Source organism: Trachymyrmex cornetzi, unplaced genomic scaffold (genome assembly GCF_001594075.2).
Source record: "Trachymyrmex cornetzi isolate Tcor2-1 unplaced genomic scaffold, Tcor1.1 scaffold422, whole genome shotgun sequence".
Lineage (NCBI taxonomy): Eukaryota > Metazoa > Arthropoda > Insecta > Hymenoptera > Formicidae > Trachymyrmex > Trachymyrmex cornetzi.
In genome coordinates this window covers 830,464-857,850 of record NW_017298983.1, presented here as the reverse complement: position 1 = coordinate 857,850, position 27,387 = coordinate 830,464, and the positions used below count along the sequence as shown (strand labels likewise).

General features: G+C 40.3%; 1 protein-coding gene across 1 annotated transcript in view; it reads left to right on the top strand.

Moving 5' to 3' along the window:
- Positions 1 to 27,387, top strand: part of LOC108764418 (uncharacterized) — a gene marked incomplete at its 5' end in the record, with an annotated part of 81,691 nt that overhangs the window by 24,328 nt on the left and 29,976 nt on the right. Inside the window, one exon of the mRNA XM_018512666.1 lies at positions 11,835 to 11,872. Coding sequence (XP_018368168.1) covers positions 11,835 to 11,872 — 38 coding nt within the window. The remainder of the gene's footprint in view (positions 1 to 11,834; positions 11,873 to 27,387) is intronic.

The window sequence follows — 27,387 nt, the reverse complement described above, 5'->3', positions numbered from 1 at the left end:
AGAAAAAAAGGCAGCTTTTTATGAAAAGGTTTATTTGAACATACGAGCTATTTGTCGAGACATATTTCCCTCGTTTAAGAAATGGAAAAATACGAGAAAGTATTTAATTGTAATTTTTAGCAGTACTCTTTGTCGTAATACTTCAATGTAATTCCACATCGCGCTTTTCGACTTGCTTTTTATCGACAAGACAAGCTACAGCCTTCCCCTTTTGCTAAAAGAGAGGCTTGTCCTTGCTTACACCCCATTCGAACGGAAATAAGGGAAACGAAGAGACGCGGAGCGTTCGATTTGCTTCAGAATTGTTTCACGAACTGCTCGATGTTCGGGGTTGAGCGCCGAGTAGGAAGAAGGTGGAAAGGGTGGACATTCTTGGTATCTGTGTATAGCGTTCGGTAATTTATTTCTTGCCGGATCTCCTCGGCTCCTGACCACAGGATGTCTGACAAGGGTAGCGCGGCGGTTCATTCTCGGGCATCCCCACGGCTCTTCCGTGGGAGGCAACTATTTCGGAATCAATTAAACTATCGAAGCGACCGAGTGTGCGATTGAACCGTTAATTAGCAACTGCCTTCCACGTTTGCAAGTTCTGTAGAATTATTACGCTCGGATAAAATGTGTTTACTTGGATGACATGTCGTCACTTAAAAAAAAAAAAAACAACTAAAATATCGCGTGGCTAAGAAGTTCGAAATTCGAAAAAAAGGGCGTTGACTGGTTAACGTGAATTAATTCATCGTCGCGACAGTGCGTCTCATTGAATGCACGATATTATCAAGATCTATTATAGAACGTGGTTCGTCAAACGAAGTGTTTTGTGAAGAAGGAGAGAACCGGACCCCACCCGGTGCAAAACAGGAGACCAAAGTGTAAAAAAAAATCGTTGGGCTGTGTCGTGAGCTTTGGAGCTCCATCAAGCCCTTCGAAGAGTTATGAATAAGGGATGAGACCGCGGCGTGTGTGCGCTCATGCATTGACGAGGCGGCCGCGCACTCACACGCGTTCGCGCGAGTTTTAAGCTCGATTGTATGACGGTAAACGAATAAATGTGCAAATTTGACGAACCAGCCTGGCTCTCGCTATTCGAAAATACGTAACGCACACGCGTGCGCCAGTACACGCGGACGCATGCTGCGCACGAGCGACCAACACGTACACACATGCGCGTCGTGCCATAGCGACACGTGCACGCACGCACGCACGCATGCACGCACGCACGCACGCAGGCAGGCACGCACTCACGCATACACGCATCCTGGTGCATCGGGCGCACTTACGCCGATGTATACGTGTGCGTGTGCGCGAGAATACGTGCTCGGCGTGCGTACGTTACGAAAACGTCCGTGTGCATGGGTGAGCGAGTGTGGTAGTTGGGGTGGACTAGGGACTCGTGCGTATGCGTACAAAATACGAACTCCCAGGCCGGCGAACTGGGCGTTCCTATACGCTGGGCCGTGAATAAAAATAATTAACGGAGAATATATACGAATGTCGAAGCGCCGATTGATTTACGGGAGTGTGCGAAGGTTCGAGGCGGGACCCGTAATTTCGCAAAAACCGCGTATCTGCGGGCTCGGCCTCGATTTTTGTTTTTACCCCCAGACCAACCAGCGCGGCCGATCGACTGCACGCGTGTACGTGCGTAGGTGGTTCTTTTTTTTTTCGCTACTCGTCGCTCTTCAAACTGGTTCGGCCCGGCGGTCCATGATATTCCACGGATTGCCACGGATATTACGGATAATTAAGCAATGGATTTTTGCGTTTAATCGAGTGCATAAATCGAATGCACTCGCCGATACTATGAGATGCTTCAGTTCAAACAATCATTCGGCCGTCGTTGAAAGGTTTTTATTGTGAATTCGCCGAGTTAAGCAGTGTACGACAAAACGGAAGTGAAATTAGCCGTTTTTCTTTCACTGGACATCTTGCGGATCCGTCGTGAAATTAATTTAATCGGTGGAATTTTACGAATACGTTAATGTATTATCAATTGCCTATAATTAACCGCGTTGCTCGCCGTCTGTATAAAATAATTTTAATTAGGAGATTTGATGTTAAGTATCTTAATGTCACTTATCAATTCTGTAAAAGTGAAATAGTATTCCCTCCTCCATTTTGTGCTCCATGAGGCATTAATCGAGACAAACACGATTTTTGTCAAATTATTGTCGTAACCGCCAATTTCGTTGGAATCGATAAACGTGTACACCAACGGAGAATATGAACGAATCGCGCGGTGGCGCCAATGCATCCAGGTGCACAAATTTACAGGTAACGAAAGGCAGATGGTAACTATCCCACCGTAATAACGCGCGGTTTTACTTGCGGCGTCCACCCTTAAGAGATGGCACGAGCTGGCCCATTGATAAATTCGCAATATGAGTAATTAATCGCGTTGAAAAATTATGCCACTTGATAAAACAAAAGTTTGTTACGAAAAAAGAAATATTACATGCTGTCGTGCTTAAAAATAATTGTTAATATATAATTAAACAATATTTATTTATTACTCGTTATATATGGGAACACGATATAAACTACGATCGATCTTACATCTCGAATATAAAAGCATTTAATTGTGATTTAACTGATTACTATTTAATAGGAAATAAAGGCTCATAACGGTCGAAGCTGGGCTCTTTAATGCTTAAATAATTTCATGTGAATTTGTATATACTATATTTGTACATACATACATACTATATTTGCAAATATGTATATATCTATAGATGTACATAGTATATACAAATTCACATGAAATTATTTAAGCGTAAAAGATTCAGCTTCCACCGTTATGGGCCTTTATTTTCAATTGGTTGTATTTTCACATGTATGGTCCAATAAGATTCTTATTGATTACATATTTTTATCGTTTTTCCAATTGATATTATTATTTTATAAACGAATCTTTTTCATTTTGCAATTGGCTAGAATGTTTCATTTAATGCTTCTATCAAGTGCATTTGCGAGTGCACTGCAGTAGAGAAAATTAAAGTTAAAATTGACAAAAGCAGGAATGGCATTTTAATAAGGCAAGGTAAATTCTGTACACGTAAGAAGTCCTAGAATAATACAAAGATCTGACTTTCTCGGTGCGGTGTCGTAAAACTTTCATGAGCACGAGAATATTTTTAAATTTTCCGCGCGTCCTCATTAGAGAAATATTCTAGCCGCAAGTATAGTGCTCGGTCGCCAAACATTCACCGAGATAAATAAGTCCCGCCGTTCCTTTTACCTCCCTTTAAGAATAATAGACTTCTTTTAATTAAAAGAAACTCTCTCAGCTCCATGAAACTCTCTCTCGCGACGTGGCGGATCTTGTGATGTATAATTCCAACATTTCTTGGATTACCTTATCCGTAGAACGCTATTTATAAACGCAGAAGAAATGCAAGCGACTCAATGCTTCGGACACTGGCTTTTATATTGTAAAGTGAAAATCAGCGATAAAAGTTTGAAGTTTCAAGAAAGGCTAAGTAAAGAGAAAGCGTCGTTTCTATATGTATAATGTATATAACAAGAGGATGCATCGTTGGCATAAAGCAGCATTCCCGCCGGGAAGCGCGATGAAAAGAACACGCGAGAGCTTTTCACCCCACTTTCTCGTAAGTAAGTGGCCGCGTACGTGTCCCGCGTAGGTAGGTCTACAGGTGTCAGCTGACAATGAGTCGCATGCACGTCCTCATGAGCTAGCGTGTGTATATGCTTGTCTCCGGTACCAGGGATAGTCTCGCAGATGAGAACTCGACTCGCGTTTGCAGAAAGAAAACTTTTAATTTCCGCCTTGCGGAATGAAGATGAGAAAATGAGCGAAAACGCTGGAAGAAAAGACGTCTCAGTGGTATTCTAATGTTCTATTATTACTTGTCTATTTCATTTCCAGCCGTAACGTGAGAATACATTGGATATATCTTCTATATACATTAACGTTTGCAAGAGAATCGTCACGTTTATTTCAATTATCTTTGCTATTATTCGGTACTCCTATGTTTTACCTTGTGTTGTTTATGTTCAGCATATTTTTTAGAAGCGTATTTTTAACGATTTTTTTACGTGCGTTATTCTTTGGTATATTTTCTTTTAATGCATTTTTAAGATTTGTATAAAGATTATGCTTATGTGTATTACACATTGTCTCCGGAAAAAGGAGATCGGCAGACATTTTTTGATACGGAAGGCGCAGTCCCCGGTAGAAATAGATCCATTCAACTAGATGTTCTCGATTTAAGAAGTCCATTATCCCCGTAGCATTGTCTCCGTTGTACCAATTTCGGCATCTGCCCAATAGCAGCTGAAGAAGAAGAAGAGCATCTCAAATTACTCCGGCACGACTCTCGTCATTTGGTTTCTCTGTTTCGTCCCTCCTCCAAACGTGCGCCTCGCCCACTCCCCGCCTGTCGCTAATCCTGAAGAATCCCAAAAAGGCTCATCATCTGCTTGTAGGTGGCTAACCGCCGTCTATTTACGATGGGCGCATAATGCCAAACCGCCTCTGTTCGCGGCGTTTTGTGGACAAACAAAATCGGCGATCTCCTTTTCATTTTGTTCATATAGGTTACGTAGATCTTCCCTATCCACCCCCTCGTACGTAGGTCTCTGCCTTTTACCGTGGCGTTTCTTTTTGTCAATGTGCGCTCGAGCGCATCGCGACCTTGTTCTGCATATTTTGAATCTATGCAAGATCCTCGGTTCCTTTCCGTTGCCGCCGTTGTTCCGGGTAAAAAGAGGCAAAGAAGGAAGATCGAGTCGAGTGATCGAGTGCATTCTCAATGAGTTCCTGGTGGCCACCGGAAGAACGTTGAGTAACCTCCGGGATGTTGACATAGCGGTGCAGCCGTGCGCTGTTAAATATTTATCTCGGCGGGACGCATTGACGGTGACACAATGCTTCCGACGTCTTATAAAGAAACCCCGTGTACCCACAAAAAGCGCACATGCTGCTAAAAAGTCAGGACGAGGTTGATCACCTTTTAGAACCTGACCGGAATTCGATTGAACGATCTATTTTTCTTTCGGAGAATGCGAGATGATCCTTCAAGGAAAATCGATCCTTCCGGATAAGTTGAATAGCACGCGAAAGTCGAACAATTTCTACAAAATGAAAGTTCGGTTACAATTTGATTACAAAAATTTATATATAAATATATCGTTTCCTTACTTAAAAAATGACACAACAAAAAAAATTAAATTGTTTGATTAATCAAAAATTTTTCAACTTGACAAAAAATTATTAACTAATCAAACAATATTGGCAAAAACATTTTTGTTTCACAATTCTTAAAAAAACTATCCTTTTTAAATTTTGAGTTATAATTTTTTTTTTTAAATCACCCTTTTATTTTTGATAATTTTTTATTTAGAAGTTAAATTAGTTTATTTTTGACGATTCATAGGGTAACTTATTTCTTAATGACACATTAATACTACGACATTAACATTAATACTAATTGTCATTCACGGCAAAAATAAATATATATATTTTTATATACTAAAGATCCACCTTGACCAAATATAGCCACTCATTTGAGTTGAATAATTTATGAATATGTGTAACGCATACTTATTATATAAAATAATTATTAAATAAATATTGCTATTTGATTTTGTGAATTAGCAACGATCTTTTGACAAATTCAAACATTTAGTCAATCTGTGTCAATTTGATACGATAATTAAGCATGCTAACGAGTTTCGACGTGTGTGCTCTAGACGTACTATCATGCAAGTGTGCGTCATCAATAGGAGAGTTTTATCTTTGCTTCCGCGTAATTTACTCGTAACGTCAATTTTCGTGGAGACTACTAACCCTTCACGTTATGTTCAAGCGCCCTTTGGGAAAACAAAGGTGTCACTTCTTTAAAGAGCTCTTGTTCTTCTCCTTTCCTTCATTCTCTATGATTTTTCTTTCTCTTTTCATTCTTGGCTATTTTACCGTTTAAGGACCTTGATATTATCTTTCTGTTTAGTTACTCGTTCATACAATTATTACTCCAAACATCAGAAAATTTTTATTTTTTCTCTTAATAATTATTTCTCTTCATCACTCTGGAAATCATTTTTCAAATGAATAAATTGATTTAGCAGAAAACACACACACACACACATACATATATATGTGTGTGTGTGTATAGTGATTAGCCAATTTGATCAGTATTTCAACCATTAAATATATATATGTATTTGTAGTTAATAAATTTAATTAAATAATTATTCAGCGAGCGGCCCTTTCATTTCGGTCCTTTTTTAGCAGTATTACTTTGTGCAGCATTCTTTTTTCTGTTATTTCGGCATTCCTTTGTTCAGCACTCTGGGTTTCCTTTTTTAAAAAGATGCTTTATCTTTCGAAAGATGTCGCTTCAACAGGTTACAAGACACCGCGATTCGAACGTCTTCGCTCCGTTTGCCCTCAAGGAATGCCCATCCCTTTCTAACCCAGACCCTAAGGAAGTTCGCTTACCCCACACCGTTCTTGAATCTCAAGTTTTCTCGGTCTCTATTTGCGGCCAAAGAGATCCGTCCCTCGAAGATTTTCCGGGCCGCGGGCTACGGAGGAACCTGTTGATGTAAAGAATCGTCCCGTTGGTGAAACTTGGAAGAAAGGACAAGCGTTTTCTTACGACGATGTTCTATACCCTCGGTCAAGCCCCCCTCCCCCCTTCCGTAAACGTCGAGGGAACAAGATATCAACTTGTTGCTGTCGGGATATTGAGCGCGGGCCAAGGAGCTAGAGGGTTGGTTTTATTTTATTATTTAGACACTGCACGCGAGACCGGCTATTCTCTTTCTCCTCCGTATTCTCCTCCTCGGGATTAACCGTGTTTTTTTGTTCGTACTTTATAACGTGTATTATTTCGTTATATCTCGACAACTTGGAAAACAATAAATCGAACCACTCCATAAAGAAATACGAGTATGCTTTTTCTGTTGTTTGGATTCTATCTTTATAAGTTAATTTATGAGACCGCGCGTATTTTGCGTGTTTGAAAAAGTTGTCCTCTTTATGTAATTCGATAAAATTAAAACTGATCAAATATTCAAATTATATATCGAAAATACAGTAATATTTGGTCTTGTAAATATTCTATGTAATTTATTATTAAACATCCGTTTAAATTTATATTTAAATTGGCTATATATAATTAGAAATCTACTATTGACAGACAGATAATACTTTTACAAAATTTTTCATACTAAAACGTCATTTGTTTATTTAATACGTCTTATATTTTAACGCCGTTTTCATAAATCGAATTAAAGTTTTAAATTTGTAAAATATGTGTTTGTGGAATTATAGTATACTGTTATTGTATAACATAATAGTGACGATTAAGAGAAAAATTGTTTCGCGATGCAGATTTGTACTCAAGGGACACACTCAAGATGTGTGCTTACTTGGAAACACTTGTTGAGCATCGAGCTAAGATTGTCCGAGCTAAGAAGCCACTTGTTGCTTCGTCCTTCCTACAAGGAAATCCAGGTCCCGCACCAGGATACTTAACACTGATAACCGCAGAAATCCTGTATAACTTTGCCGTGAATCGCTTCTGCAAACCTAAGAGGCTCAGACGTTATTACGAAATACTCTTTGCATGTTGCTGCCTTGAAATTTAGCGACTGTATTAAAAGTGTATCACAAATTACTATGGCAAAATTTAACATATAATATGAAATTTAAATGTAAATTCTTGTGTATGATTCTTTTGAAGACTTCGCTCATTATTTATCTATCCCATTTCTGTCACGATCGAAATATTCCATTGCCGCTTTGATGATTATACGAAAGGGGCGTCTCCTGAGGCGGAGGCCACATGTTCGTAGCTCGCTTTCAGATACAAGTACCGAGTCTCTCGTGTACGATAGACGCTTAATCGAATGTGAAGTTAATTATCAAATACTAACTTTAGATATATGACTTTCTCGATAGGCGACAATGTACAACAAAGATACATTTGGCATGCGGCATCCGGGTAATACATATTTAATTGTAAAAGAGTTATATTCGTTCTTAACTTTACAAGCGTATTGACAGATTTATTTCTATCGAGTCGTCTCTATCTCAGGATAGAATTTTCATTCCAACGAGGACTTTGCTTTTATTTTGCTAATTAACACTCCCTATCGTGGTTTATTGAAACCAGATTAATTTAAGAAAGAAGAGAGAATGCCAGTTAAAATCTATAATTCCGTATCTTCTGTTCTCTGGAGCGAAATGTGTTTATTTGAACCGTGATTATTACTCATCTGCTTTTTATTAGATGCTTCGTGCAAGTGAAAGAGAGACAATCGCCACACAATGTATTGATCTGACGCTGATCCGAATTAATAAATTTCCAGAGAGTTAACACGCTGAATAAGAAACTTAAAAAAAAACATAGAAACTCACCCTGAGGCTTCTGTGATGATTAGATTCTGCCACGTGCCTATTGTGCCACCCATCGATTCGACGCCCCTTTTTCGCATGCACGCGTGTGCGTACCACGCACGCATGCTCGCATCTTAATCATGTATAGAACGTAAGACGAGAACCCAAAAACTAATCTCCTCGTGTGATATGAGACATCGTTTGATTGAAGCAAGTCTTTGTGGATTCTTATTGTGGCATAAAATCGATGAAAGCTCAATAACTTTATTATCATTATTATTAGGAAAAAGAAGAACATTTGTTACAAAAGATCAATTAATATAATATTATACACGGTATGTATTAATCGATGATTAAACTAACATTTTTCGAACAGAACTGATTTGTTTAAATTAAGATATATAATCATTTGTATCTCTCTAAGCATTACTTGAAAATTATCAAAACGCTTTTGCGTTCAATATAAGCTAAATAAACAAGTATTGATTACAATTTCAATTATTTTTAATACTGACAAATGCATTTAAATTATTTTTAATGCTGATAAATGTATTATATTTGTTTAAAGAAATATAGCGAGTTTGGAAACAAAAATTAGCATATGCAGAACATATTAATAGGAATTAACGCAATGAAATATTTACAAGCTCAGAATGGCAAATGACTACGTGATAGCCAACGACTGTATTATTCTACGAATTTAACGAATGAATGTTTCGTATATACTAATTCGTACAACATTCGTACAACACAAATGATGCAGCATGTACAGTGAACAACGTATATAATATGTATATAATCTATATCCAGAAATATTGTGTCAATGCTCAAACAAGCATATCGAAAGCTAAATCGTCAAAGCTGGCTCTACAATCTAACGAGCGCGTACGTACACTTTACGCGGTGTCGCAACAACAGGAAACTAATTATAAATCTGTTTCTAACAATGCGCGTCGTACGTCATAACTGTGAGGCTCGTTGATATATCGGCGTGCATACTTCCCTCGACGGTCACGTTAGAAACTATTTTTAAGTCTATTACGCGTAGCAACATCGTTGAGCTATGCCATGACGATAGAAAGAGTTTAACGCGGGCACGCAAGAGCGTCAATAGCATTTCGCGCACAATGGCCGCGGCTAATTCTATACTCAACGATCGTAATATGCCTTCCAGCAAAGGACGCTCCTAATCGTCTAATCACCGTAGAACGGCACCAAAGTGCGCTTCAGTCGTGATCAACACGGTTCGCCAACCCATCGCAAGGGGAATATCTGATTGATGATTAAAGGGGTGATGGACGGAACGAGGAGAGCGATGGAGTCGCGAAGCGGGAGGCTAAGAGTAATCTTGACTGGACAAAGATTTCCATCGAGACACTCAGATTTGATTTTCAACCCCATCGTACCGCCCCACACTGCGCGTTTTAGAGAAGAGCCGGGGAAGCGCTCTCTTCAGAGTACGGCGACTTCGCCATGTCGAAACGATCGACTTGGGTTTGCTTTTATCGGGTTACGCAACGTCCACGAAAACCAGTCGGCTAAGTTCTTTGTCTACAAAGCCATCTGTCACCCCGAAGAGAGCCCGTGAGAGGGTGTGGGAAACGATGTGTGGGCGGCGGCGCCGATACGTATGTTCGCCAGGGCGCGTTACGCGTGTCCTCTCTCCGTGTCCGCGTGTCCGTGTGAACGTGGCGTGATGTACGTGTAGACGCTAGGCGTACGCCAATATGCGAGATACGATCGAGATAAAAGCGAGATAGCGCGACAAGTATAAGCGGACCTTTGGGATGTGTATCGGGTATTGATTTTCTCCGCACGGAGTTACGCCACGGGCTAAGCCGAAACGCGACGAAGTTTATTAATCCCGGGACAGCAATCCCGGTGGCGTCTGCGTGCCACGGCAAGACAGGCCAAAATTTTCAAAATATCGACTATTTGGTGACGATTCGTGGAGATGAAAATATTGTTCTTTACTGCTACAGGTAAAATATTAAAAATTGTTACTGTGTGTATGTCAAAAAGATTCTTTAATTATTCTCTAAAATTAAAGTAATAAAATTTTTTGTCTTCTTTTAATCATACGGTTTCTGTCATTTTGAGAAAAGATTTTGTAATGGAGTTCTTCTATTATTTCTAATATTGCAAGTTAAATTCACTCTGTAACTTAAATCCCGGAGCTGCATAAATTGGCTAACTCTAGAGAGTAGACGTAGTTGATGGTGGAGGAAAGGAACGCTAGAAGATGGATAGGGAAAGAACGAGAAAGAGCGAGGTACGGGCACAACAGGGAACAGCTAATACATCATAAACTTGAGAACAAAGAGGAGAGAGGATGTCGAGGCTACGCCGGAGAATCCACAAACTCCGACATCCTCGCGACGAAACTTTACCTATTTGTTAAATCTTGCCGACCGAAACTGTCTCAGATACTAGCTTCGAACAGTACCTCACACCTACGATCTCCTTGGCTCTCGTCCTCCTGACTTCTACTTCCTCGATCCTTCCTCGTGCATTCCAGTCGAAACAATGCAGTGAATGGAAGTATAGGTGGTCATACTTAGAGTTTCGGATAATAAAGTCAAGTTATCGATATTTGAAGCATGTCACAAATTAATTTCTTCATACAGGTATTTTATTATACGAGAGCTATATCATTATAAAAATAAATCAATAGAAATGAAAGTTGTAAAGAGACGCTTCAAATTGCAATTTATTAATGTAAATATACAAAGGATACTTTTCCATTTTCAATTTTATGTGTTTCCGATTAAATAACCCGTTGCGCAAGGGAATGCCTTTATTTTGGGTTGTGGAGTATATTGCGAGGAATCTCGGTAGAGAACGCAGCGCTATATTTATATCGCCTCGATATTTATGCGCGATCGAAATTCGTGAACTTTGGCACGTGTGACGCGAGGCAAAAGCTCGTCGCCGACACGCGCGCGTTGCACAGTCCGTGCAATTGTGTTGGGGATGGTGGCGAGCTTTGGAGAGGGTTTCATTGTGACGACAATATCGCCTTGGGCGGCATTGGCGAGGTAGATATGCAAATTTCGAGAAGTACGGCTTAGTTCTCGGCAATTTCACTTTTACAAATTTGTTAATGTTTTGTTGTGTGTGTGTGTGTGTGTGTGTGTGTGCTGTGTGTGGAATCCCTAAAAGTTTTTAGCATATAACAGCTTCTTCCATAAAATTACTTTAGCCACGAGAACTGTATGAATAACAACAAAACCACTAGAGAACATTAAAATAGATAAAAACAAAAACGCTAAATATTTTTATTTTTTATATTATTAAAAATTAAAATTTGAAGGGTGAATTGGCGAATTAGCCATTAAAGAGTCTGATAAAACGATATGCGGTTTAACAATACAAGTGATAACAAATTATAACTATAATAATAAAATACATGTAAAAATATTTGGAGATATTTGGAGATGTAATTAATATAATTATTCTTTTTGTTTTTCAGGGGACGGCACCTTTCGCACCGCCACGGCAACGTACAACGTAAGTATATATCGTTGAATATTAACTCAATTCGTGAGAATCTCGCGACTCGGAAAACTTACTTCCTGTTCGCACGAAAGCAAAGCGGAAGCGCCAATCGCCTATTGTAATCGTACCGTTTCGACAATTTCTCGTCGCTCTACGCCAATGCATGCATATATGAACACAGTCGGGGGTTGACAATGCAGCTTCGCGTCGTGGTGACTGCTTCGTCGTCGTGCGACGTCAAGGATGACGCCGGGCGTCGAGTCATTGGAGAAAGAAAGAAGGATGTCAAATATGGAAGGGAGAAGGGGTTAAAGGGGGAAAACGGAGACGCTCTAAGGTACATAATCATGCTTGCTGACTCCTACCCTAATAAGAGACTCACTGTCAGCTCGTCCCCACGAATCGACCCTTTACGCGTGCTCCACGTGCGTCATTGGGCTCGCATGACGGCGGTATACTATGAACGACTGACAATGAAAGCTTTACGATGCACTCTTCGTTCGTCCGTGGATATGCGATAGTGATCCATAGTGGGTTGTTGAAGAATCGCTATCTGTTAGAGGCTTTCTACAATAAGCCATTAAGCTTTAAGTCATAAACGTAAGAAATCGACCGATCATCAACCAGTCAAATATGAGAATAGTCTTAAGACCTTAAGGCTTAGGTAATGGTTTATTGTAGAAAGCCTATAATAAAAAAGAAGAGAGAAAAGTCGTGGATAAGATATAATGGGAATTACGGGGCCGAATTAGAGATGTTGGTATCATCTAAAACTGTAGTTTTTTCCAATCTTCTGATATACACTCGAAGACGATGCATCTTTTCTTCATTGTTCTTTTCACGTACCATCTTCTCCATTCGATGTACGACCGTCTCCTTATGATCGTAGTAGGCGAAATGTTCTCTGATCCGCTTGAACAGCGATTTGCAAATTAATTTGGCTTTGTCGGTCGACTGTCAACACTATTCTGATCTTCCACGCAAACAACACGAATACTCTGCAGTTCACATATGATCGATAGGTACTGGAAGGATTGTCTGGCTTACGATAGTATGAATTGTTTCTGAGACTGTATTGAGCCACATTGGGTTATCACATTAAATATTTATTTTACGATATTATAAAAAAATTAATTAGGTGGATATAATTTATTATCCATCCGTGAGATACAATGGCATCACTTTCGCAAGTAAGCGAGCTTTTTCAGATAGCATTAAGACTATTGAGCATAATACAAATTGAGATGTGATCGTCCAGTTTGAGCTTAATTAAGGCTGAATGAAAGAATACACGTGAGTGTAGTCGGAAATGAAAAAAGCTATACTATTTATCCCCGGTTACCCTCGGTTGGGCGACGGAAGGGACGCGAGGGCGCCTCGATGTCTTCGCTTCGGTGTCGATTTAAAGAGCCAAGCGGTCGAGGGTCCTTGGCCGGGACAGGTCTCAAGGTGTGTATCTCTGGTGGATTTAAAGAACCCTCACGACGGAGCATACCTTTCAAACAGTAGTATAGGCCGCAGCCTGAAACCAGATGGCTCGATTTCCCACTTATGTGCTCTACCCGCCTTCTTCCACCCACGTGTCTTATAAACCGATGGCGGTCTAAAACGTGAAAATGGATTTTCTCACCCCTCCTGCGTTCCCTCGTCTCCGACATATTTCTCTCTTTCTTTAGAAGCGGTCGCTCGACCGACAAAACTCTCTCGCTCCTGCGTTCTCGCCACCCCCTCACGCACGTTAATAACGCATCTCGATGCGGGTCGGCGTCGAGAGAATGAAGGAAGAACGTCGTTCGACATATGTTTCGGAAGTCATTGTGCGTCATGCGGCGAAAGACGATGTGTAGCGGTAGATCGCAGCCCGTGAACGGTTCTCCCGCTTGCGTACGTTATTAGTACTTTTAATCTTCCGTTATAGACGAGAGCCTCGAAATTGGTGCCGGATACCGTTGAGAGGATCGACCAATCTGCCGCGAACAGAATTCCGCACTTAACGACGACCAGGGGAAGCGCAGGTATCGACAACAGTTACGTTTTTTTTTCCCTCTGATCGCTCCCTAATACTTTATTCGTTCGTCTAGTTTTTTTTACTCTTTCATTGTGCCTCGTGCCGAGAGATCGTACGATTTAAGCGCGCACGAGCGGCGACTCGAGTGGGTGGATAGCGATACGCCAAGGGATAATGCTGTGCATTGGTGTGCTCTGAGAAAACGCATAAATTCTACTTTTACCGATACATTTGCCATAAAGTATTTTTATGTTGCCGCGGAAGCTGAAATTTTTAACACATAAACGAGGAAACCACTTTCATTTTTATTTATTTAGTATTTTCGTTCTTTTGATCAAAATTACTTTTATCGTAAGTGTAATTTAATTGATAATTTAACAACACGAATCGCGACAGAAAAAGAAAATATATTTTTTTATAAATTGTTAGTTAATTATTAATTTACTTTATCTATAAATATACAATGATGGAGAATTATTTTTTTTAATATTAACCAATTCTCATTTTTAATGTTAAATAATCGTAAAGATTCTTACGTGCGTAAGAATTTATTTTGATGACTGATGCAACGGGGATGACACAACAAACGTCACGAAAGACATAATGAAAGTAGAACGCGTAACTCTAGAAGAGGAAGAGGCTGCGAAGAGGGAAATATATGTCCAGGTGTTGTCGGTGGAAAAGCTGCGATTCGCCGAGCCACAGTCTGGCACGCGCTGCGAAGAAACGAGAAGAAGGGATGCTAACGTGTAAAGGGGACAGGGACAGGTTTTACAGGCTCGACATTATGTTTACCACACGAAACGCCCCCGCGACGCCTTCCCGGCAGGCCAGACCGGATGTCTCGTGCTGAGAATTAGTCGGATTTACGAGCGGCGACAAAAATCGTCTGCCCGGCCTTGCCTTCTCTTTTAACAGAGGCGTGAAAAGGCCTACCCGATCGAGACCTCGTTATTGAACGTTTAGAGATCATTTGAGAGATCACTTCTCGTGCAGAAATACATGTATACAAAGCTAGTGACCACGCTCGTTTGCTACCTTGTAAATCTTTTCTACTGCGTGTTCGTCACAATTAGGCTGCTGTTGGCCCTTCACAGTTCGTAAAGATGATCGGTTGGGGGGCATCGGGAAAGGAAAATTTCTTTAGTTATTTCTTTTTGTCACGCTAACAAGACAGCTCGGTAGCTTTAGGTCAAATTAGAGTACACAATGATGTCCATCTATGATTGTCCAGAAATCTTTGTCGACACATCGACGGCCTCATTGATCATTCCGCTTGTGCCAATTACTCGTCTATGGATATATTGTGCAGGAAATCAGTTCATACAAAAATCTATAAAGATTAAATTATATATATGTCAATAGCTTAATATATTTTACGTGTAAAGCGTCTAAAATCGTTATTTTCTGTGAAAAGATTTTTGACGAACTTGATTGATAGGAAAAAACTTTTAGAAGCATATTTGAGAAAAATTTGGCAACTAAATAATGTAAAAAAAAAAAAAAGAATTCTACTCTTTTCATTTAATCATTGGAAAAATGATCTTGTAATTAAGAAGCAACAGTAAATTTGTTTTAGTAGCGATAGAGTTTATCTATCGAAGCTATGTTAAGGAATAAAATAATTTAAAGAATACAAAATATATTTATATTGACATTTCATGTATATTTACAAATATTTTCTAAAATATAATGGAAACACGTACTCTCTTTTCACTTTGGAAATAATTGCGCGCGTGTATGCCTTCCGATGCGTGACAAATGTGGATACATAGTGGCATTCGGAAGTACATTCCCCTCTGTGCGGGGATCGCGTTCCCTGTATATGCACGCGCGAATCGTTTCCGTATACTAATACCTCTACAAATCGATCGTAGCTCCGTCACCTTGATAACCTCTTTCTTTTTTCTTGCTCGCTCCCCCTCGATAGCGTATACGCGCCGAGGGAGCGTCTGGCCAGACGGAATTTCTATGGGGTACCAGTGGGACACCCCATGGCAGTTCCGTCCTCTAATGTGGAAGTAGCTCGTGCTACCTGAGCAGCTGCGCGTGTGTGCGCGAAGGGAACTCCCTTCGGGAGTTTTATTTTATTTTGCCTTACCTTATGGGATGTCGAAAAGAGCGAGAGAGAAAGAAAGAAGCAAAGAGTAAGGGGAAGGTCCTATAGATAGACGCCGCCAGGTACCCCGTGAACCAACGTCACGCTTGAGAGGGGGGCCATCTGCCCCCTAACGAGTATGTGACGTCAGGTGTGACGACGTATGTTGAGCCAAGAAGTCCGTCTCTTATGTATCATGCCCCTTTTCTTTTTACCGAATACGCATCGAAATGTCCTAATTGCAATCGAAAATACTTTATTTACAACGTACGATTCTACATCTGTAATATCCCAGATAATAAACTAAACTGACATCATTTTGACGAAAAATAATACAATGAGGACAAATGACGTTAACTTGTTACATGGTAAAAAACATTTTGTATCTGTGTTGAAAATGGTTCACTCAAATCCTTGTTAAAATTTTGTGTTAAATTTTTAACATGTTTGAGTCTTGATTTAACATAATGTTTATGTTAATTAATATTATGTTAATATTTAAATAACATAAAGTTTAAATATTTTGTGTTAAATTGATATTCAATATTTCTTAGTCAAAGTAACACAATGTATGAATAAGTGAATAAATAACGTAAAAATAATATACTTTAAAACGTAAATTCTAAGATAAATGAATAAAATTTGAAAAACATATCATAAATATTAATTTTTACTGAAAAAATATGTGTTTCCACAGTTTGCTTACAAATTATTTCAGTATTATCCTTTTTTGTGTAATTTTTTTACATAATATTTGTGTTACTTTCTAACATATTCATCTTATCTTAAATTAATATAAAAATTTGAGTAGACTATTTATGAAAATTTTTATTAAATTAAACACACATATGAAATATGTTAAATTTAATACAAATTTTCCAACTGTGTATTTAGAAATTGGGATGGATATAAAATACTTATAAAAACTACGGAGTTTCCTATCAGGAATATTTAGAAAAAATTCAGCTGTTATAAACACGAGAGAATGTAATTTATGTCTTTTATAACTACATCTTAACTTTTAATGATGCATTAATGGGAGTTATACACATACGATTTTTCAGAATACGTAAAACTAAAGCGTTAAAATTATTTGCGTTCGCTAAAATAATTGGATATTTGATTGAAACGTACAATTCTTTCAGCACTGTTTCGCTCGATCATTGCGCTGCGACTCACTTTTATCATAGTAGGCGTATCTTTAACAAGACCGTTATATTGTTCTTTATCAGGCGAGGCTGTTATCGCGCGGGGCGGCTTCTAAACATATATACGTATGGCGTTGTAGATGTACGGATGTCTCTTTCATCACTATCAAGAATATTTAATTCAAAGAAGTGGAATTCAAATTAGCTCATCTTGAAATTGATCACATACCGAAAGTTTAGATATCTTTTTTTTATATTTATCTCGTACTGGTAACTTCGGTAACTAAATTATATTTTATATTAAATGTAAATTATTTAAATTACAGAAAAACATGAAAATCAATAATCACGTTACTTCATTACTTTTCAGAATTAATTTTTGATAAATTCTAATTTCCTTTATATTATTATACAAATATTCTCTTGAAACAGAGCTCTCATATCGTTTAAAGATTCTGTTTTACCTCGCCTGAAATTACAACTTTGATTCAAGAACTCGAAAAATCGTAGAGGGTGTTGTTATGAAATTTAGATGCAATCCCTCTACCGCGCCATATTGTCCGTCGGTCATTCCATAGAACATTTGTCGCCCCACGTTCTCGATTCGTCGTTGAGGATTACGCGCGTGCACATTAGGAATCGGTCGCGTGTTACGCGCCTTGTACGTGCGAATTCCAAGTATAAGTACGTAATATGCAGAAGCAAAGGGGCATGCGTCACGGAACATCTGCCATGGGCGCGTGGCCCCCGTTCGTACCCCAAAGAGCACCGACTGAAGAGGAGGGTTCTTTTGAGACAAAGAAAAAGTATGACGTACCGGCAGCTGCCGTGTGTGGTGACGTAGGGTCTTCCTCGTCCCTCTTGTGTTTCGCGGGACTTACGATCACCCAAGGTGAGAGACCCCGCGTCGAACATCGAAGATTTATCGCTCGTGATCGCGTGCGCGTCCGTCTATGTGGCCGCAACTGCGGTGCAAATTACAGGGGCCACTCTTGCGTTTCGTATTCAACGAATTTTCCTTCCGTACAAACTGCAGAATTTCCTTTCAAATTTAAAGAATGTTACATATTTTATCACTGATTTAGTTGAATGACTCGCATGACCAACGGGAAAGCATTATTTATTTTGATACAATTATTTGAAAATAATTGGATGGAAATTAAATATAAAGGGTAAATAAAGAATGAATGTAATAATAACAGCGATGTAAAATCTTGCAACGTAGTGCACACAAATATCTTTCAATCTCATTGGAGGTTTTCCGGTTCTCCTTTTCAAGAAAATTCTTTACTTCCAACATATTTCTTCTGTCGTTGCTCTTTCGTTCAAGAGGAGATGTAAAATGTGCGGATGTCCATCTTCAAAGCAACTCATCGGCCACCACACGTTTCTCTTCTCAAGAGAAAAGTAGAAAAGGAAAAGAGAGAAAAAAAAGTACCGCGCAGTAAAGCGCACTAATCTCCCAAGTACACGCTCCGTTGAAAGCCTGGCCGCCACTGTCTTTTCCCGGACTTTTTTTTTCTTTTTTTTTTTATATTTTACATGCCCAATAGCGAACGTTTTTATTTACTCTTTAAGCACGGACTTCTTTGTTTCTTGCGTCAACGAACTTGCTAGGCGAGATTGCAAACTCTCTCCGGGATCGTAAAAGGTAATTAATGGAGATGTCAAATGTGTCGTTGAAAATAATAATTTTTTTAACACATTAGGTGCCAACCAATTTTTTTAGATATACGGCAAGAACCGAAGCTTGAAACCATGTAAAAAAATTGCCATAAAAAACTGCCATTGCACACTGTACATTGTACATTGTATATTGCACATTGTATATTGTAAAACGTATAAGAACGATTAGTTCTTATGGTTTGATCAGCTAAATTTTACTTGTCAATATTCTTGATATACAGGATGACCTTCACGTGACATCCGAGTAGCAGATTCCTGAGATTATTTCAAAATAAAAATCCTAATATTAAAATGTTAAAACTACTAATAGTTTTTAAATGCAAAGAATATTTAGAAAGTTATTTAGAAGAATAGAATTGATGCTTGAAAACATTTTCACTATTCTGCAATGTGCTATGTTTAAGCGTGCAAATTTTGAATAGTTCAATTGGCTAACTTTAAGCTCTCGTTGTTTAAAAAACTACTGTAATTTCAACATTTTGATATAGTATTTCCGTCTTGAAATGATCTCAGGAAGCTGCTGTTAATGAGTGTCACGTGAAGTCTAAGACAACCTGTAGTTGTTTTTTAAATAACAATTTTGATGTTAATTGTATTTCCTCAAGTAAATTTTCGCAATAGATCAGATTTTTAGAAACTAATATGAGATAATAAAGGATCTAGCATTACAAAGAGAAATAATTTTACTATTATAATAAGATTACCTCTTTGCTTTATTCATACCGAAATAGTGAAATAAAAATGCATAATTATGTAAATACGGTTTGCGTAAAACCATTATGCGAAAGTAAATATGTTAACAAGAAAAAATGTACGATGTACTTTAGTATCTACTCGACTTTGCAAGCTAAGAATAGAGGAAGGAAACAATTAATTGTAATAAAAGGAAACAGGAGCTTGTTTAAAAGCCACTTAACGGCCAGCCGGACTTTCCGTTATTTATCTCATATTAATTTCTAGTAGATCTCAAACTAAATATTATATCATAGTGAGAAATAGGCGGAAGAAGGAGGAGGAAAAAAAATATTCGCCGCGCAAGTAATATACTTATCGTATACTGCGAGTTTCTTGCATGTATTTTCATCTTGCAACATCCAGCGTTCCTTTTAAGCCCTCACAAATGTTCTTTTACATTTGATCCCACAAGATGCGTTTTTGACAAATGCAAAAGCACAATGACTGTATCGAATCACGGGCTAAATTGGGAAGCAAAATCGTAGAGATATTGTGGGTGAGACAGATGCATCGTACATAGGAGAACCGTAGAATGAAAGGAATTCGGGAAAGGGTGCGGTCACGCAAAGAGATGCGACTCCTTCCGCTCTCTCGCATTAATGCATCCAGGAGAAAACCCTTCCGATTTGCATCTGTCTCCGAAATGCAAAAGGGGTTTCCTGGAATACAGATGTTTCTAGAAAGCGCAAGGAACGGCTGCTCGAGTGGAAGAAAAATAGAATATCGCGAGTTTTCGAGCTATTCCAAGACATTATTTTCGAACGTAGAGAAGGTTCCTTCAATTCGATGTCTTGCCAGGTGCATCTCGAAATCATCTGCTTTCCCCTCGATCAAGATTCTTCGATGGAAATAGGATTATGTACCTATATTAGAGCTCTTGAGAAATTATCCAATATCCGTCCGAAGAGTTGCACGGTTGCCCAAATTTGCTGTACACGTAGCATCAAAAGCGAATATTGACGCGAGCGAATAGGAAGCGCGTATATACATTAATTCGATATAGCATGAAGAATTGTCATGCGAAAATTTAAGCACGATAAAAACGTAATTTTTAACCGTCAGTTACTTCAACGCGCGTATCCCGGGTTCTCTCTCAATCACGCGTAAGCCATATTTATGTCTATTTGCACAGTCCGTACGAGGGCGTGCGACGTGGCGTAAAATATTGCCAATATCCTGAAAAATGTACACGTCGTCTCTTCAACCCCGAGGAGATACGCTCGGAGGCGCGAACTCGCTCGGCTCCCGAACTCGTTGCTGCACTCCCGACGTCGCATGAAATTCTTGCGTCGCACGCTCGCGCGCTACGTCGCTGATGAGAGAAAAAAAAAAGAGTGATAGACACCTATAGCCCGACGGTCTTAAAAAAAAAAAAATAAAAAAAACGAAGAGCCGGTTGGGTCGTCTCCGGCGATTTCCCGTCGTTCGTAAATTCCTCGCCACCCCCGAACCCGGCCGGCCCTCTCCTCGCTGTTTCGCTTCATCTCGTGCGCACTTTTTGCGCGGAGATTTTTCGCAACGCCCCCTGCCCCCGTTCACCACCTCCGACGACCCGATGGCCGACCCTCCTTCCCCGTCGTACCCGGCGCTTTTTTTTTATTTTACCCCGCGCGTCGCCGCTCGGACCGCTGGGCGATCAATGAATTGAAGCGGCCGTCCTTTTTTTTGGTCAGCCTCTGGCTCTCTTCGTCCGACGCACTGCCGCCTGCTTCGCCGTCACCTTTGCACCACCCCTCCGCACCCCTCGCACAATCCCCCACTCCAGGGACGAGAGTATTCTCTCTCGCTCTCTCTCTCTCTCTCTCTCGTTCTCTTTTCCTCTCCCTCTAATTTTTCCTCGCTCTTTTTCTCTTCCACACACGTGCACTTTTTCTCCCTCCTCCCCGTCTCTCCCATTTTTCGCGTCCGTTCCACTCTTTCCGCCGTTCTCCGCCGTGCCTCTCGGACCTCTCTATCAGCATATCTCATTCTCTCCCCTTTCCCTCTCTGCCTTCTCCTCTCCGTTATCGTCCTCCTCCACCTACCTCCTCCACCTCCTGCGACTCTCTCGTCCTTTTCGTTCCTCGTCTAACTCGCCATTCCACGGTCGAGAGAAACGGACTGGGAAGCTGTCCTTCTCGCACGCTTTTCCATCCTGCGTTCCTCCGTCTCCCTTCCTTCGGCCTATCTGACCCTGCCGTTTCCCTTCTCTTTCTCTTCCTCCCTTTCTCTCTCTCTTTCTCTCCAATACAGACTGGACATCCGAGCCTCTCCGGTTTCCCGCGGGGTTCTCACGCACGCAACGCACACGCGGCCGCGTACGTGCATCTCACATGCACCTGCACGCATGCAGATCCCGCGTTTCGCGTTCTCGCATCGCCAGATAAATCTCGCCGGCGCTTACATGTGGGAGATACAGAGGGACGGCGAAAGAGGGAAAAAGGGGGAGAGAGAGAGAGAGAGAGAGCATGCGAGAGGGGGTGTTGAAACGAGGGAGTTGGGTGCATAGTGGAGGCGCATGCGCTCGAGTTAGACGAGCACCTTTCGTTGCACATACGCGCGTTTCTATCTTCTTTCCGCTCGCATCCGGCACTCTAGTTCCATTTTTCTGTCTTCCTCTTCCCTCACTGCTATATCCCTACCACTCTATTTCACCCTTTCCACCTTTTTCGTTGGCCTTTTATTTCAAAAGGGTCCTGGGCTAATGCAAATTTCCTCGTAAAGTGACGGCCGAGCCGCCGAATTACGTCGCGAGTTGGTGCAGCGGCGTCGCCAGCTCGCAACGGCGGAAGACGCGTGATCACCGGGGATGTATCGCCCGGAAATGGACACGGCTCGGCTGCCGGTTGCATTTTTAATGTCGTTGTTTCATCGAAAATACATCAGAGATACAGCAGCGCGCAAATCAATTTCTATATTTTTATTACCCTTTTATGTAACGTTAGTTGTGAAAGTTTTTAGATATTAAATTTAGACGAGTTATACAAAACTAAATATATCGCAATGACTGTCTGAGATTATGTATACATATAACGCAGTATATACAGTATTGTACGTATAGATTTTACAATATTAAAATATAGATGCTTTTAAAAATAACACACACAAGACAAAGAAAATATATATTTTACTTAAAGATTGACGACGCGACGAAAGACGATATTATATATCTACATGTTGCTACATCAAGAGAGAAATATTTTGTTACGAATTATTTGAAAAAATTGTTCTATTTGTATTCTCGATGTATCGTGGCATCGTCGGTGACTGACCGAAACAGACGTGCATACAGAAATAATTACGGATTTCTTTTAAAAGGTGCACGGTCGATCTTTCTCTCGATGGCAAGTCGCAAGTTTATTCATTATACCGGACCAGCGGTGCTGGACGGTACCGGATCGGACAGTTGGACTGCCAACCCCATCGAGGATGGCTGTGCGCCCCAGCAGCAAATAAAATCGTATTTCATCCTTTTGCCGGCGAAAATTTTGTCCCTTCCTCTCTCGCACTCGCCCTCTTTTTCTCGCCCTCTTTTTCTCTTTCCGCGGCGTATAAGCTCGTACATCAAAGCTCGCCCGCGCCTATCTTCCTCCTCGAATGCTGCTGCTGTTGCTGCTGCTGCTGCTGCTGCCGCCCTACCCTCCTCCTCATTCCTCCTGTCTCACTCTCCTGAGTCCACCATTTCAATCCCCCCACTGCTCACCGTGAACCACCACATTGCCCAACTACCCCCTTTTGCCGCCCTTCCGACCACCACCCACTCAACCCCATCCTGTATACAACTCATAAACTTTTGTACGGAGCTTTAGTAGCTGCAAGCTAACTTCCGGCCTCGCGACACGCGTTTGTTTTCGTACCGAGTACAATCGATATCGATCGAGTGGTAGGTGCGAATTCGTCGAACGAGAAGGCAACGTTGACTATGTATCGTCATCGTAAATCCGTCTCTCTAATCACTCACCGTGTCAGTGAAAAAGTGTCCTCCTATCATAATCGTTTGGAACGGAAGTTTGTTCGGCGGAAAAATTGAGTACAGCTATGGTGAGAGATATAGATATAGTCGTAGAATTAAAATGAATCTTACAAAGTAATGCATGTATGACATACTTTGAAGAAGTTAAATTGTAAATAATGAAAGAAAGCAAAGTTTTCTGATTTATTACAGTTCACAGTGTGAGACTATATTACACGACGTATTTACTGCGACGATAAAGTATCGTTTTGTATATATTCCATTGATGCCAAAAAATACTTACGGTAATTCAATTAATGCGCAACACGTTGCAACCACGGATCGAAGAGCGAAATATATTGGTTGAGTACGGCTGTATTTTTATTTAGTCGAATTTTCGAACGCCGCGACGCAACACGAGGATATAAAATACGGAACAGCCGCGAAGTTAGTGCGAATGTACCATCGCGATTTATTTCAGCCCTTCCGCGGGCTACCCTGGCTTCGCGGATGCAGAATGCAAACCCCGACGATAAGCTAGCTGACCGCCAGTGGTTTTCATCATATAACTCGATTAGCCCTGAATTCTCTCTCTTTTTCGATATAATTCAACGCGAATGCAATTTTCAGTAATTGCAGCGGCGGTAGAAAGCAACAACCGAACGGAAGAGCGAACGGGAAATACGCGAAATCCTATTAAATTGTTCTCTCACAAAATGATCCTTAAGAGAGTGTTCGGAATACGTGGGTCCATGAGAAAAGAAATCTTCAGTAATGCAGTAATGTAATACAATTACGAAAAGGAGAATACGTAATTTCAATTAACAAATTCAATTTGCAGAATTACTTCGCAAAAGCAAAACGTATAAGAAACAATTTGTAATATCGATTATGCTTATTATACGCTCAGGCAGACCGTTACCAATTAACGTTCGACCATTGTTAATGTGGAACTCGGAATAATTAGTGTACTCTCAGCTGACAGCTCCCACTAAGGCGTCCACCGTCTGTTGTGTACAAAAAAGAACGGACGCCTGAAAAAAGAACCAATTTCTCGAGGATGAAAACCTCGATTTCTCGACTGTCAAAATTAAATGCGCAAACGAAACTGGTCCGCCTTTCTAGATCCGAAAACTGCAGTCCTAATTGTAGCGAGGAGAAGAAGAAATGAAAACAGTTACCTTTTTAATTGGAGAACATAACTGCCGCCTGGTAAATTGGACCGTTTGACACGTGACTGCCACGCGAGGCTCCCGTTGAACACCCTGAAACGCCCTACAGCCAAGTACCGTTAGGGTCTAATCATGCTTTCCTCCTGGAACGCTTTTCATAATGACGGGTAGTGTGTTAAATAATTATAGTTTTTGTTTAAGTATCCTCTTGACGAGATTATCCACACAGCTGCAACTTATCTATGTGAAGTATAATTTTGTCATTATTTTTTTAACCTTCTAGGAACGAGTTTAAAGGATATTTGCAACGTTCAGTTTAAAATTAAATTTCAGATAAATTAGGGGTCTGTGCAAATTAGTTAAAAACTAAATATATTTAATAATTGAAGATGGAAATGTATGTAGCATTGAATACTGAAATATAGTATTTTTAATCGACAGAAAGACTATATCGATACATATTTTGATAAAATATATATGTATATATCTAATAAATTCTTTATTTACAAAACAGTTCTCAGCAAAATCAATTAAAAAATTGTTTTTGTTTTTATAACAAGGGATGCCGTCTCTAAAGGGTTATGTAAATGAGAGTACAATTTAATGTATATCAAACAAACACATTTCAAGTGTATCTTTATTCTTTCCTCTATATAATCATTGATATAATTAATGATATTTTAAATATACAATCACGATGTCGATATTTTGTTTACAAGTACATTATTCTCGCAGAAGAATTCATTTTACGATGATATAATGTTACCATAATAAAAGAGATGTATTTCGATCATTTAAGAATTATCTGAAAACTTCTGCGCCGGTATTCATATGATATCCATATCACGAAAGATTCATATTGCTTAATACGTCCGCATTCCACGTGAGCTCTGGCGCGATTCTAAATGATTCAAAACGCTGGTAATGCATTTCCCCTCTCAGTTACACAGCCTAATTTTTACCGGATTTGTTCGAACATCCGCCGTTACGCTGCAGACTAACCGACCAAATTCTTTCCATTCGTTTCGATCGAACGTCGATTACTCACACCGGCTTGCGTTCTCGCAGACAAATCCGGAATCTCGTCGTGAATTTTACATGCCAAGGGACGTCCACGAGAAATTGGTCTCTTCACAAGCGCAATGAGTTTTCGTCACGTCCACAAATCCAATTTATTTCTACCCAACCGTTTAATTAATCTTTATCGCTTTGTATAATGATGGACATATTTTTAAAAGATAATACTATGGCCATACACATACATATGTAAAGAGAAAGCATCACTTCGTTTATTTTATAAATTTATCCCTCATTCGACGTTTATATTGGACATAAACGATCGATTTGTTGTTATTTTAAAAGTCTTACGCTCGAAAAAAAAAATACACAAGATAGCTCATCTCTGCCATAAATCATCACGAAGACGTTTACTTTCATGTGAAATTATTATGACTTACCATTACGTAACTTTCTATATATATCCGAGACTAGTTGAATCGCACATTTCTCTCTGAGAAGTTATAATACCTACTAGAGCCGATAGCTACGCCATATACGTCACGCCGCACTTCTCTGCACGAGAATACCCGGACGCGGACGGTTCGACGCACGAAGCGCAGTGCTGGCAGTGCATTTTTCAAGCGAGACATTCCCGTGCTTTCCATCGTTTCGCATGCGACGATGCGTGTCCAGCAGTTTTGCGCGCGCGAGCAACGTGTGCACGCGTGTGCACGCTGGTCACGGAATTTCTCCTCGCGTCCTCCCACCCTTTCTCTCTTTTTCTCTGGATGAATCTAGCGCGTCGTTTCGCATTTCTGCATAATGTACAATCCGTCTGGCTAACTGTATGAAATAATCGCTTTTCGCGATCGCGACTCGCGGCGCAAGCCAGCCGAACGAACGAGCGAAAGAACAGATGTCATGTTACCGCTTATTTTTTTTTAACTCCTCTTCCTCATCCACCATCCCCTGGCCTCCGTCCGTCCGCTTCTATCCGCCGTTTCTCTTTTCTCGTAGAAAAAAAGGGGAAAAAGGGGGAGCAGGGAAGATAGTAGATAGGGGGAGACGTGGAAAGAGAGGGAGAGAGAGAGAAGGAGAGGGATGTGAAACGAAGAGAGCGGCGAAGCCCGTCACGACGTAGACGTGTGTGTGACGTACGCGAGACTCGGATTACGAGGGAATAAAGAGAGAATTCGAGAGTAGCGATGAAAAATCATTTCCAGCGCAGAGCGGAACTCTGCCGGACGGCACTTATTATTATTATCCGCGTATCGCTGGGAGAAGCAACTTCCCGCCGCGTAAGCCTCGTCAGCTCGTGTTTAACAGCATCGACGCAGGATAGCTATATTAAAGGATTCAAGGAGGATTTAACGTATCGCCATCCTTTATAGCGGCCGACTAATGCGCGTAATTAGCCGAATGTGCGCGATACCCGATGTATGACGATTCAAAAAGAGGTAATAGATTCTGATGTATTTAATACTGCTCGTGTTTAATACTCGTTCTCCCAAAGTGTTACCGTGGTGTTATCATTTTTTGATACACCTGTGTATACGTCGATATAGCGTATGCAACTTGTTAATAAATCACGTATCGCGTTATATGATATGCAGAATATTATATTATCGCAAATGTTATGTCCGAATATAATATTTTCGACGCCTCCGGGTCTGAAGTCTTCCGAGTTTTCCTGTTATTTAAAAAGTCGAATCAAAAGCGGAATTAATTTACTGTCAATTTTAAGTTATGA